Here is a 12,671-nt window from a genome sequence, read left to right on the forward strand (position 1 = left end):
AGGCAACTATGCACAGAACAGACTGTAACGCTCCTAGCAGAGCCCTCTGTGACCAGCACTGCAACATGACATGGCTGGGGGTTAGTTTATAAAATGAAATGAGGCAGCCTTGGAGTGGGCTACTCACAGAACAAAAAACATGTTCCGACTATACTGATGGAGTTCATGTGGCTTACAGTTGTGTGGCTGAGCATCTGTGAACATGAGCTGTTAATAGACTAATTACTGAGGTGACCAAATTATCTAAGTATTAAATTTGGGGGAAAAATGTAAATGAGTTCAAAAGGCCGGTTAAAGCGCAACACACAGACTTCAAATGAGTAACTGAATATGAAGGCACAGAGACATGCTTATGAGATAGGTAGGGCTGGTATACCAATTTAGAAGACACAGACATACATACTCAAAACCACATTTTAAAATAAAATCTCCTAAAGAAGTTTCTCAAACTGTTTTTGGGTGTTTATTTTTGTTTCTTCTGAGACAGGATCTCACCTTATAGTTCCGACTCACAGGCAACTTTCCTGGAGACTAGGGTGGCCTTGGAATCAGAAGATCTACCTGTCTCTCCTTCCCAGGTGCATCACCACACATGGCTTTTAGACCATATATTTGACATGAGTCATGATTATCAATTTGGAGTTGCAAGCAACATTTTTCAAAGGTGAAATCAAAGAGTACATTGTTCATGACACCTTTGTTTCAGTTACACTTGCAGATATGTACAAAACGGCAATGAAAAAAAAATCTATTTGTTATTGTAGCTATGCTGTCAGCAGACTGCAAGTTCCAACCTTTGGAGAGTACCAGTGAAGATGAGGCTAACTACAACCCAAGGCAAGCACAGGAGGAACCAAAGGAGAAAAAGAGTTCTTAGCAAGCAAAACAGTTGGACAAGAATGTCACATACGGCAGGAGAGGACAGCACTTCCACCAGAGTGTTTAAAATAAAACAAACAAACAACCTTGATCACTGACCTTGCTACAGTCTGAACCAAGACAGAAGGCAAGGAAAAGGAGGTCCCAACGTCTGAAAGTCACTCCTAGTTGTTTTGGTCTTTTGCACTAGAAGTTGTAGGTTATTTCTGAGGTGTTTAAACTGAACAATGTACTTGCCAAAAGATAAACTTTACACAAGCAAATAGCCGAATTTCACCTTTGAATTCCCTCAGTAGCAGTCTATACAGTGGGGCATCCTTATGTTTCTTGCTTAGCAATATCACAACATTTTCTAAAGTCAAAGACTACAATGATGAAAATACTTAGTAAATGCAAAAGAAGGTATACAATCCAAAACAAAATGAGGTATAACAACAACAAAAATTCAACTAGTTTCATTTTACCAAAGTTAAGGAAAGTTAAGGTACCATTCCGTATAAGACAAGGAAAACCTACCTCTATGATAAACAATGCAAAGCTGTTCTCCGTGTCCTGCCATGGATACCACAGGTCCAGGAAGGCAGAAGACTTCTTTCTGAACACCTCCAATAGTGAACAGTCGAAGGAGCAAGGCAGTGGTAGCAGCAGCGGCCCAGCCTAGACCGAGGCATATGGCTTCGATGTCCTCATTCTGGGGCATATCTACCATCCACTCTTTGCTTGAGTCCCAAGAACTGAAGTGCAAGCAATGAAGCTTGCTAAAAAATAAGACAAAACAGAAACGGCCACGTTTTCATGTGATCTTTTTTTCCCTTCTCCGAAATAGGGTTCCTCTGTGTAGCCCTGGCTGTCCTGGAACTGCTTTGTAGAGTAGGCTGACCTGGAACTCACAGAGATCCAACTGTCTCTGTCTCCTGAGTACTGGGGTTAAAGGGGTGTGCCACCCTGGCTATCTGTGATATTTTTATATGTAATTAATCACAATAGCAAACTTTATTTTTCTATTTTACTATACGTGTTTTTAAAGAAACTAATTATGAAATTCATGTGGGGTGTGCATGTCTACTACCAGGGAGACAGCCATTGCCTTGCAGGTGATAAGCAAACACCCTATGCCATCCCAAGTCCAAGAAACACGTTTAAAATGATCTACACCAAGACTGCTAACTCATATTTTTAAAGAGTATTTGAAGATATAAGAACATGTCCATAAGATAGTATTAAATGAAAAACTGGAGGTAAAGTCTATGAAGTGTTTCCATACCATAAGTGCACACAAAATAACAACCAAGACTTTAAAAAGATACAAAGTATCAAAACCTTAAGCAACAATTCTTATTTAAAAAAAAAAAAAAGAATTAACATGAAAGACCAAAAGGAAAGAAAAAGCAGTCATTCTAAGGAAAACAAAACCATATAAACTAGTCCACAATCCACCAAGCAAAAAGAAAAGCGAAAATATTACACTTTCATGTTATCTTCCTTTGAAAACTTTCTTTTTCAAATAAAGATTTCAAATCTAACATATGGCAAACAAAAAACAAAAGCCAACGAACAAATAAATAAACAAACCAAACAAACTAAACCTGAGGCCAGCAGTTAACCAAGACTAGGACTGAATTAATTATCAAAAATATAAAATATATTCTAACCAGGTGGTGGTGGCAAACGCCTTTAATCCCAGCACTCGGAAGGCAGAGGCAGGCGGATTTCTGAGTTCGAGGCCAGCCTGGTCTACAAAGTGAGTTCCAGGACAGCCAGGGCTATACAGAGAAACCCTGTCTTGAAATATATATATATATATATATATATATGTGTGTGTATATATATATATATATATATAAAACCCTGTCTTGAAATATATATATATATTGTTTGTTTTTTCCTAAACTTTGTAGTATTTACAAATCTGTTAACTCATCAATCTGAAGTATGATTACATTTTATCATATATAAATTATACTACACCTGGTCTACAAAGTGAGTTCCAGGACAGCCAGGACTATACAGAGAAACCCTGTCTCGAAAAACCAAAAAAATAAAAAAATAAAATAAATAAATTATACTACAATAAACTAAATTTAAAGGAGGATTCATAGAGACAGATGTTAAGAAGGATACATATCAAACTATTAATTCTGCTTTTGTTTGTTTGTTTTTTTTTGAAATAGAGGGTTTCCTTGTAGCCCTGGCTATCCTGGAACTCACTTTGTACAGAGATAGCTTTGAACTCACAGAGATCCTCCTGCTCTGCCTTCCGGGTACTGGGATTAAAGGAGTGTATCACCACTGCCTGGTTCAAACTATTAATTCTAAAAGTATCCTAAAGGGGATTTTCTCTAGGGAATGAAGGGAACTTTCATTTTCTGAGCACTCTATGAATGTTACTATTATAATAACTACTGTTACGACATAAAATATAATCTCATCTCTTTTGTGTTATAAATTATATCCTATCATTTTCATACGCAGAAGATGCAATGAGGAGACCACTAGAGCAAAACATAGTGTGAGGTGTACTGGTGTTTACAGCCAATTCTAGTTTCTGGTATTCCATACTATAAATAATACAATTTGCTCTAATAGTTCAACAATGCCAGACGCTCCCTATTTACCTTGCTAATTCATCAGCACTTTCACATGCCAACAAAATAGCTTCATGGGAAAGAGTTCCCATTGTGTAATTGAAAGCATTTAATAGATGTGTTGCATGATGGATAGAGGTGTCATGGAACTCCACGTCTATGGCACTGTCTTGATCGTCGTTATAGCAGCGAATAATCCCAACAGAGTTCCACACCTACAAGTATGTAAGATCAAGTAAGAAAAACAGAAACTCCTAAGACTATATATACTACAAGACACAGACTCACGCACTATAACTCAGTCTGTACCTAGACTTATCATATTCTATCTAATTCAGCATAGCTTCAGAAAGCTGTGGTAATAGTGAATTTCTTTTTTTATTAATTAATTAATTTATTTATTTATTATATGTAAGTACACTGTAACTGTCTTCAGACTCTCCAGAAGAGGGTGTCAGATCTCATTACAGATGGTTGTGAGCCACCATGTGGTTGCTGGGATTTGAACTCAGGACCTTAGGAAGAACAGTCAGTGCTCTTAACCGCTGAGCCATCTCACCAGCCCCCAATAGTGAATTTCAATGACTAATTATTCTTTTGTTTATAAAAAGTCACATAATTAATTACCAAGTGGAGTGTTTAACATTTTAAAAATTACATTAGTAATATAACTAATAAAGCACTTATAATTGGCCTTTCAATAACTAAAACCTTAAATTCTTCCAAATACCTCAAACTCTAAGATTCTACACAAATAGAGATGTAAATGACAACAGTAAATTTTTCTGTTCAGATAACTGGTTTGTCAGACGATAAATATATAAATTGTAAAACAACATTATTAACATTTGGCAAATTTAATTTTCACTGATGTACACTATAGGCTCACGGGATCCTTGTCTGTGTATCTGCCTGTCTATCTGTCTGCCTGCCTCCTTTCTTTCTTTTCAATCTGTGTGTGTCATTTTGCCTGCATATATGTAGTATACGCACTACGTGCACAGCTGGTGCCCACCAACACCAGAAGGGCCCAACGTTAAACATAGCTATAAATATAATAGTGATACTTAGATCTATTATATTACTTGATGAGGATTCTTAACAATAAAGTTTTATTATGAAAAACCACTCTTCATATTTTATGCCAGAAATATGTCTTCAATAAAAACATCTAACAAAATTTGCAGAATGAAAAACATAAAATAACTTGCAAATAACATACCAAATTTTGCAAGCTCTCAAACTGGAAGCAAAAAGCTACTATGTTCATTCATCAACTCAAGAAACACACTTAGGGCTGGAGAGATGGCTCAGTGGGTAAGAGCACCGACTGCTCTTCTGAAGGTCCTGAGTTCAAATTCCAGCAACCACATGGTGGCTCACAACCATCAGTAAAAAGAGATCTGATGCTCTCTTCTGGTGTGTCTGAAGACAGATACAGTGTACTTACATATAACAATAAACAAAATTATATATATATATTTAACACCTATAGTGTTGTGCCTTGTTTAAAACGCTAAGATATTAGGTTTTCGTTTTTGCTTTAAAAGTTTTTTAGTTTAAAGTATGTGGGTGTTTTATCTGCATGTACCACTGTGGAGGCACCAGAAGAGGACATCTGATTCTCTGGGACTGGAATAACAGTTGTGAGCTGCCATGTGGGTGTTGCGAATTGAATGTAGCTAGTGCCCAAAACTGCTAAGCCCCTAAGAGACTAGTTCTTTAAAAAGGAACACTCTCTGTTCTAATGGGCCTTACCCTCCTGGAGGGAGTTTAAAGAGCTCTTCTTTTTTATAGTACTTATCACATCTTCTTATGTTTTAAAATCCAAATAGTATTTTATATTAAAAAAAGAGCCAAGTATGAGGGTACATTATCTATAATACCGTCACTCAGGAGGCAGGGGCAGAAAGGTGTCACAAATCTGAGGTCTCTGGTCTGCATAGTGAGTTCTAGGCTACTTAGTGAGATTCTGAGAAATAAGGTTGGGAATATGCCAACAAGTATTACATACAAGATATATAGTCATATTTTTATATTATTTCATCTTGCAAAATAGAAATAACAAAATTTTCAATAATACTGAAAGAAGATTAAAAATTTTAGCTAACCATGAAATAAACCTACCATAAAATTATGATCAACTAAATGCTCTAAGCCACTTAAGCACGGTTTTTAAAATTATTTTTTAATCTATCCAATAAACTGTAGGGAAGAAAGAATGCTGAAGTATTTTTTAAAAGGTGGGTGTAGATGAAGGCTCACCATGAATCTGTGAGAGAGATGCAAGGGCGTTGAACTTGACTGGAAGGGCTTTTGTCGTGGGGTTGGCATGGGCCCATCATAAAATGGCCTTTGGGGTCTTATAAGGGGGAGGTTGTGAATACTTCGTGCCTGATCATCGTCCCCTTCCTCTTTGTGAGAAAGATCAGCTTTTAGCATTGTAACATCTACAACACAAAGGATTGTAAGACAATCATAAAACTAACAGCCTAGAAAAAGAACAGCATTATGGAGTTCTACAGTGATGCTCCTCCCTGGTCTTAGCGATAGCTGGCACACTACTAGCCTCTTCCACCAGGGCCTCCACGCTCAAAGAACGCAGTGATGATGCACAAGTCCTGACAGGCGGAGCAGATGGTGCCTTACACTAATGTAGGCAAGGACACCGGGCTTTACGTAGTCACTGCACTGTCAGTTACCACCCACTTACAGTAAAACACTCGTTTTACCAATCCTGACTTTTATAAAGATTGTTTTTTGTTTTTTGTTTTTTAAAGTTCTGGGTGGACCAGTGAGGAGACGCAGCAATTAAGGCTTTGCCAATCTGATAACCTGAGTTTGGTCCTCAGAATCCGTGTAGAGCTGGACAGAGAAAACTAACTCCATGTATGCTGCGTACATGTGTGCCTAGTGTGTGACGCTGCTGCACTTGTGTACATGTGTGCTGGGTGTGTGATGCCACTGTACATGTATACACACACACACACACACACACACACACATGCATGCACAAATCACAATTTCCATAAAGATGTGGGCTGTGGAGATGGCCTGATGGTAAAAGTGTCTGTTGTGTACCTGTGGGTCCCTGACACTGAACTCCAGTTGTCAGATTAATGTCAGACACTTACCTGACAAGCCATGTTTTTTTGGGGTTTTTTGTCTTAAATTTAGTTTCGTGCATCTTGGAGTGCAGATGTACACATCGTATGGCACATGTGAGGGGGTCAGAGAATAACCTATAAAGTGAGTTCTCTCTTGCTACCTGGTGGGATCTGGGACCCAAATACAGGTTATGAGGCTGGACATAAGCACCTCTATCCTAGCCCTCTCTCTAACTTTTCCATTTCCGATTTAATTGAGCTAACCTCTATTACTTCCTTTTTCTTGGAGTATAAGCTTCTTTTATAGTTTGTTAAAGAGTTTGTTAGATTGGTGATTTGAAATATTTTTAACATAGGGTTTAGAATGTACCTCTAGACGCTAATTAAGCCATCTATGAGTTTTTAATAACATTTGGAAAACTAATCAGCAAGGGGACTGTCACATGCACAAAGTCAAGGTCATACCAACTGAGTTTTCATCGTCTCCCAAGTCATGATCTGCAGCCAGCATGATGTCATCATTATCGTCATCCTCATTTATAATGCCCTTTGAAAAAGAAGGGATCTCAACCGCATTGTCGTTTAGAAAATCGCCAGCACTACTTGTATCATCTCCATCAAAAAGATCATTGTAGTCCTTTTCCACTCTACTAGATACCTTGAAAAATTCAATTACAATGTATTATATTAGGAAATCACTTAGAAAAAAACAATTAGGCAAAAGGCTGCTCTTTTTCTGTTGCTGTTCATGTAGTGTTGGAGATAAACCTTGTACTTTGCACATAAATGTACAGCCTTGATCCCCAAAGACAAACATTTTACGGTTTTGGTTTTTTGAAACACTGTCTCAAATATCCCTTATTGGCCTCAAACTTACTCTGTTGCTGAGGCTGACCTGAAATTTCTGATCCTTCTGCCTACCCACCAAGTGCTGGGATTACAGTCAGCCACAACCCATCCAGATCCCTAAAGACATGTATAACCTCTGACAAGTAAGCACAAACCTATGATGTAAGAATGATTAACAAGTACATTTATGTTAAATGCTTTGTGCTCTGGTCAGGATTAGGGGGATAGACATATAATATAAATGAACACCGCACACAGGCAGCTACTTAAGGTGCTATCACTATGCGGCCCTGCTAAATCTGTCTGCTTTTTTAATAAAAAATAAATAAATGTAACTGTTCACCTCCTTTTCAGATTCTGGCTAAAAGACTAGGTGACCTTTCCCTGACACTCTGGACTTTCTCAGTTTCTCAGGAAGCACCCCTTCTCCTGGTACCCCCCACACACGTTTTACAGCTGCTTGCTGACCTCCGTGCCTAATTTAAAGACACAACTCTTTTTTTCCTTTCAGCAACTAGTGGGAATTTCAGCTTGCCTTCTATTGTTTTCCCCTTACACTCTATTAAAATCGTTCTCAAGCCTCCGTCTAAGTCCATTTTAAATTCTTTTATTAAGACTTAGAACCCACAAAAGGGAACCCCAATTTCCACGATAACATGTAGTGACCATGAAGGGACACTAAAGACACACCCCTATACTGACATTACCTTATTGCTCGACACCTTTCCACTGAGGTCACAAACATTTTCCAGGACTCCAAGGTTTCCTTCCACATCAGTATAACATATCCGACTACAAGTGGGATGCCAGGCCAGGCCACAAATTGCATAACCTTTCTCATGTTTTACCCTAAAAATTAAAAAGTGAAAGCGTTTCAAGATATGGTCTAGAGAATGTGACTCGGTAGCAAATATTCATGTATTCAATCCTTAGCACCACCCATAAACAAATAAAAACTGCTTTTTCTTTACTTTCTAGGGAAATTTCAACTTGCAAAGATTGCAGGATACTGGGGTTCAGATGGTTCTGTGTGCACTGCTTGTCACCAAGCCTGCACTGCTTGTCACCAAGCCTGCGCTTCATCTTTAGAACCCTCCCAACGGGAGGAAAGAACTCACTCATGCAATGAACTGTGATTTCTACAGAACATTATGGCGTGCATGCCTCTACAGTGTACACATATATACAAATGGTAAACAGGTAACTAGTTTAAAAGTCAATGCCTTTCATAATCGAGAAACTATTTTCAGTGTGAAGAACAGTCAGAATGTACAAAAACAATAAATTGTACCTTTCCATGCAGTCTTTGGTTTCCACATTCCAAACTACAATTAAGCCATTAATAGCACCTGCAGCCAAATACTGCCCACAGGGAGACCAGGTTACTATATTGAGTGTCTATAAAGAAACAGTTAATGATAATGTTGGACATTTTGAAACTACTCACTTTATTACCCCAAATAGTTTAAATCTCTACACTGAGTTATTCTAGTTACATGTGATATATAAAATACAATAAAGTATATTTATTTTTAACATTTTTCAATAAAATTCAGCTATTAGCAAATATCATGTCATTTTGTTAGCCAGGAGAAAATTAATACCTGCCTAATTTAAAAATGAAATATAAAACAATGTTATCATCCTGTAAAGAAAAACAAATAAACAAACAAAACAACTACAAGGGATCCTCTTAACATTGCCCACCAAATGAAGACAGCCAGTAAGTGAGGTGAGCCTTAGCACGTCACTGTTCACACTCCAAGCCTTTAGCTGAGAAAACACGCATGATGGGGAAATGAGAGCTAAGACAGAACAGAGAAAACAACAAGGTGCTGGGGAGCACTGGCTGCTTTTACGAAGGACCAGGGCTCAGTTCCCAGCGCCCACATGGCAGCTGACAACCATTCAGAACTCCAGCTCCAGGGGACCCAGAGCCCCCTTCTAGCCTCAAATACCAGGCACATACATGGTCCAATTACACACACATACACACACACCTTACACTTAAAGAAGAATAAATCTAGCCAGGCATAGTGGCACACATCTTTAATCCCAGTGAGACTAAGGCAGATGGATCTTTATGAGTTCAAGACCAGCCTGGTCTACCTAGAGAGCCCCACACCAGTCCGGGCTTTGTGATAAGACCCTGTCTGAAAAACAAACAAACAAAATCTTTAAAAAAAAGAAATAAAAATTAATCTTTTTTTCTATTTAAGTTTTGAAGACTAGATCACAAGTCTTACTGAAACGATAAAATTCAAGAATAATTCACTCTAATATCAAGCTAAGGGTAATTTTGGTTTTGGTTTTACAAGACAGGGTTTTTCTGTGTAGCCCTAGCTGTCTTGGAACTCTGTAGACCAGGCTGGCCTCCCAGTCAGAGATCCATCTGCTTCTGCCTCTGAGTGTTGGGACTAAAGGCGTGTGTCTCCAGTACTTGGCATAAGAGTACTATAAACTTGTCTTTTATTGACTTCTTCTTATGTGAATAGGTGTTTTGCCTGTATGTGTGCCTGTATACATACCATCTGCACATATTACTGTGGAAGCCAAAACGAGATCATCAGATCCTATGAACCTGGGGTTACAGACAGTTGTTAGCATGTAGGTGCTGGGAATCAAACCTGGGTTCTCTGGAAGAGCAACCAGTACCCTTAACCACTGAGTCATCTCTCCAGCCCACACATTTTCTGACAACAGTTTTTAGTGAAGTTTGCATTAAATCTTCTCTATAGTTACTACTCTCGGTGTCACTTACAAAACCTACCTGGGAGATGGAACTATCTGAAAGATCGAATGGATTACTCCAGGTTTCTCTTCTGTACAGCTTAACAGATTTTTCCACAGGAACTGCTAGTAACTATTGGGAAAGACCAAGTTACATAAATTCATCTTGCAGAGCAAAACTAATTTAGCTAAATTACAAGATATAAGAGCACATTTCAATTTCAATCACTATTTACAAAATTTTTTAAAAAAACTTGAAATTTTGATAAAAAAAAGAGCAACTATCATTCTATTACTTTCAATGAAAAGCAAAGGAGTAGTAGAGTAGCTACTGCATACAGTAAATGCTGCGTATGCATGTGTGAGAAAGCAAGCATGCTTCAGTCATACAGAGGTCAGGACAACTTGTGGACGTCTGTTCTCTCCTTCTGTCTTGCTGGCTTCTGTGGCTAAGTCTCAGGTTTGAGTCACAGATATCCAAGTACATAAAAATAAATTAAAAATCCAATACTTTTTTTTTTTTAAGATTTATTTACTTTATTATATGTGAATACACTGTAGCTGTCTTCAGACACTCCAGAAGAGGGTGTCAGATCTTGTTACAGATGGTTGTAAGCCACCATGTGGTTGCTGGGATTTGAACTCAGGACCTTCGGACGAACAGTCGGTGCTCTTAACCACTGAGCCATCTCACCAGCCCGAAAAATCCAATACTTTTAAGATAGCATAAAAGGTATTATATAGCATTATAGAATATTTGAAAAAAACATATAGAATGCTTCATGAATTTAAATGTCATCCTTGTACAGGGACAAAGTTAAATTCTCTGTATCATTCCAATTTTAGTAAATATGCTACCAAAGTGAATACCCCAGCTGTCCCGTAACTAGTTCTGTAGACCAAGAATGGCCTTGAACTCAGAGATCTGCCTGCTTCTGCCTTCGGAGTGCCTGGATTAAAGGCATGCACCACCACTGCTAGGCCGATCTATACTCTTAAGTGCTCGCTTAGCTTATGAAAGTACATAGCCAGCTTGATCATGAGCCCCTTCTTTAAAAAAAAAAAAAGCCCACTATATAGTCCTCTAATCCCAGGATTTAGAAAGAGGCAAGAGAATTCTGACTTCCAAGCAGCCTGGGCTGTTGACATAGCTAGTCCTGTGTCAAAGAGAAAATATTCATTCACAAGATATAAGAAGGGTCAGTTCTGGAAGTCTCTCCAAATCAATACCAGTTCTACTCATAATGGTATATAGAAGCAGACGATAAAAGTACAGATTCAAGCAGGGTGTCTGGGAGCCTGTAATCTTAGCACTCAGAGGCAGCAGCTGCATAGCAGGCTTGAGCACGAGCGCCTTCTCAAAACACAACAACACAGCATGCATAAGCACATGTGCATGCTTAAATACTCATGTACAGAAGTATCTCTATTAATAAGCAGTATCATCCTACCTATACCTACTATTTTGTAGATTGATGGTTTGTACTTAATATATATTAAAGTCTACTTCATGAGAGACATTCCTCATTCTAACCATTATAGAGAGTCTTTCAGGACTACCACCATTTCTTTCACCAGTTCTCTATACATGAGCACCTGAAACAGCTGCAGTCTCACAGAACGGTCTGTTTTTTGTTATACACACATTGTAGTGCACATGTATAAATATACTTATAGGATATACCTAAAAGTAGCATGGCGTCGTTTATTCTGAGTGTGCCTTCCCAGTCTCTGCAACCTGCAGAGTCGTTCCATTAGGCATTCATGGAAAGAAAAATATAAAAAGAATTCTGTAGTGCTGGGCATGGTGGCGCACGCCTTTAATCCCAGCACTCAGGAGGCAGAGGCAGGCGGATTTCTGAGTTCGAGGGCAGCCTGGTCTACAGAGTGAGTTCCAGGACAGCCGGGGCTATACAGAGAAACCCTGTCTCAAAAAAAAAAAATATATTGAAAAGATCCATCCTTTCACTTTTATGAAAGTGGTAGAGCCGTCTTGCCAGCTCACATCTCAACTTAAGGCTGAAAACTAAGCACTACTTACCTTCCCGGCCTTGGGCTGCCACGCGAGTCTGCAGATGGACTTGGCGTTCACCACGTCATTGCTCTTTTGCAGTACTGGCCAACTGACAGCACAGGTCTGATTTCAAAACATGAAAATTGACTTCTCTTTATCAAAAATTCCTCTCAAAATAGATACAAAGCTGAGGTTTAACGGGGGGGGGGGGGGGGGGGAGTTCTTCCACGTGTGAGGTCTTGAGCAAAAGCAAACAGGTCTCTGAGGAGGCGATCTCCATGAATGACAGACCCACTGATCGCCTCCTCAGAGACCTGATTGTTCCCTGTGCCCATCTGGAGAGCTTTTTCTTTTTCTTTTCCATTTTGTCTTTAAAACCTGTACCAAGCTAGGTTCAAGTTCTATGTGACTCTGCAAATCAAATGTGGTCTCTTGTCTTATTTATTTCTCTATTAGCAATATAATACAAGCTCAAAACAGGGTCGTTATATCCTAAATATAAGACTA

General features: G+C 38.7%; 1 protein-coding gene and 1 non-coding gene across 6 annotated transcripts in view; both read right to left on the bottom strand.

Moving 5' to 3' along the window:
- Window positions 1-12,671, bottom strand: part of Wdhd1 (WD repeat and HMG-box DNA binding protein 1) — a 35,918-nt gene that overhangs the window by 19,001 nt on the left and 4,246 nt on the right. For 4 of the 5 annotated variants that reach the window (XR_001781110.2, XR_383161.3, NM_001360532.1 and 1 more), the window contains exons 6-13: window positions 12,192-12,287; window positions 10,191-10,283; window positions 8,712-8,818; window positions 8,128-8,269; window positions 7,037-7,229; window positions 5,730-5,914; window positions 3,495-3,679; window positions 1,396-1,637 (exon numbers count right to left, since the gene is read on the bottom strand). Coding sequence is in view for 3 of the 5 variants with exons in the window: in NM_001360532.1 (NP_001347461.1) it covers window positions 1,396-1,637; window positions 3,495-3,679; window positions 5,730-5,914; window positions 7,037-7,229; window positions 8,128-8,269; window positions 8,712-8,818; window positions 10,191-10,283; window positions 12,192-12,287 (1,243 nt within the window). In the remaining 2 variants the exon portion in view is untranslated. The remainder of the gene's footprint in view (window positions 1-1,395; window positions 1,638-3,494; window positions 3,680-5,729; window positions 5,915-7,036; window positions 7,230-8,127; window positions 8,270-8,711; window positions 8,819-10,190; window positions 10,284-12,191; window positions 12,288-12,671) is intronic. The other variant, NM_172598.3, reaches the window with a different exon arrangement.
- Gm24378 lies at window positions 10,915-11,018 on the bottom strand. The gene has a single exon (XR_003951335.1). It is a non-coding gene; the product is annotated as a U6 spliceosomal RNA (small nuclear RNA).

Source organism: Mus musculus, chromosome 14 (genome assembly GCF_000001635.26).
Source record: "Mus musculus strain C57BL/6J chromosome 14, GRCm38.p6 C57BL/6J".
NCBI classification, from domain to species: Eukaryota; Metazoa; Chordata; class Mammalia; order Rodentia; family Muridae; genus Mus; species Mus musculus.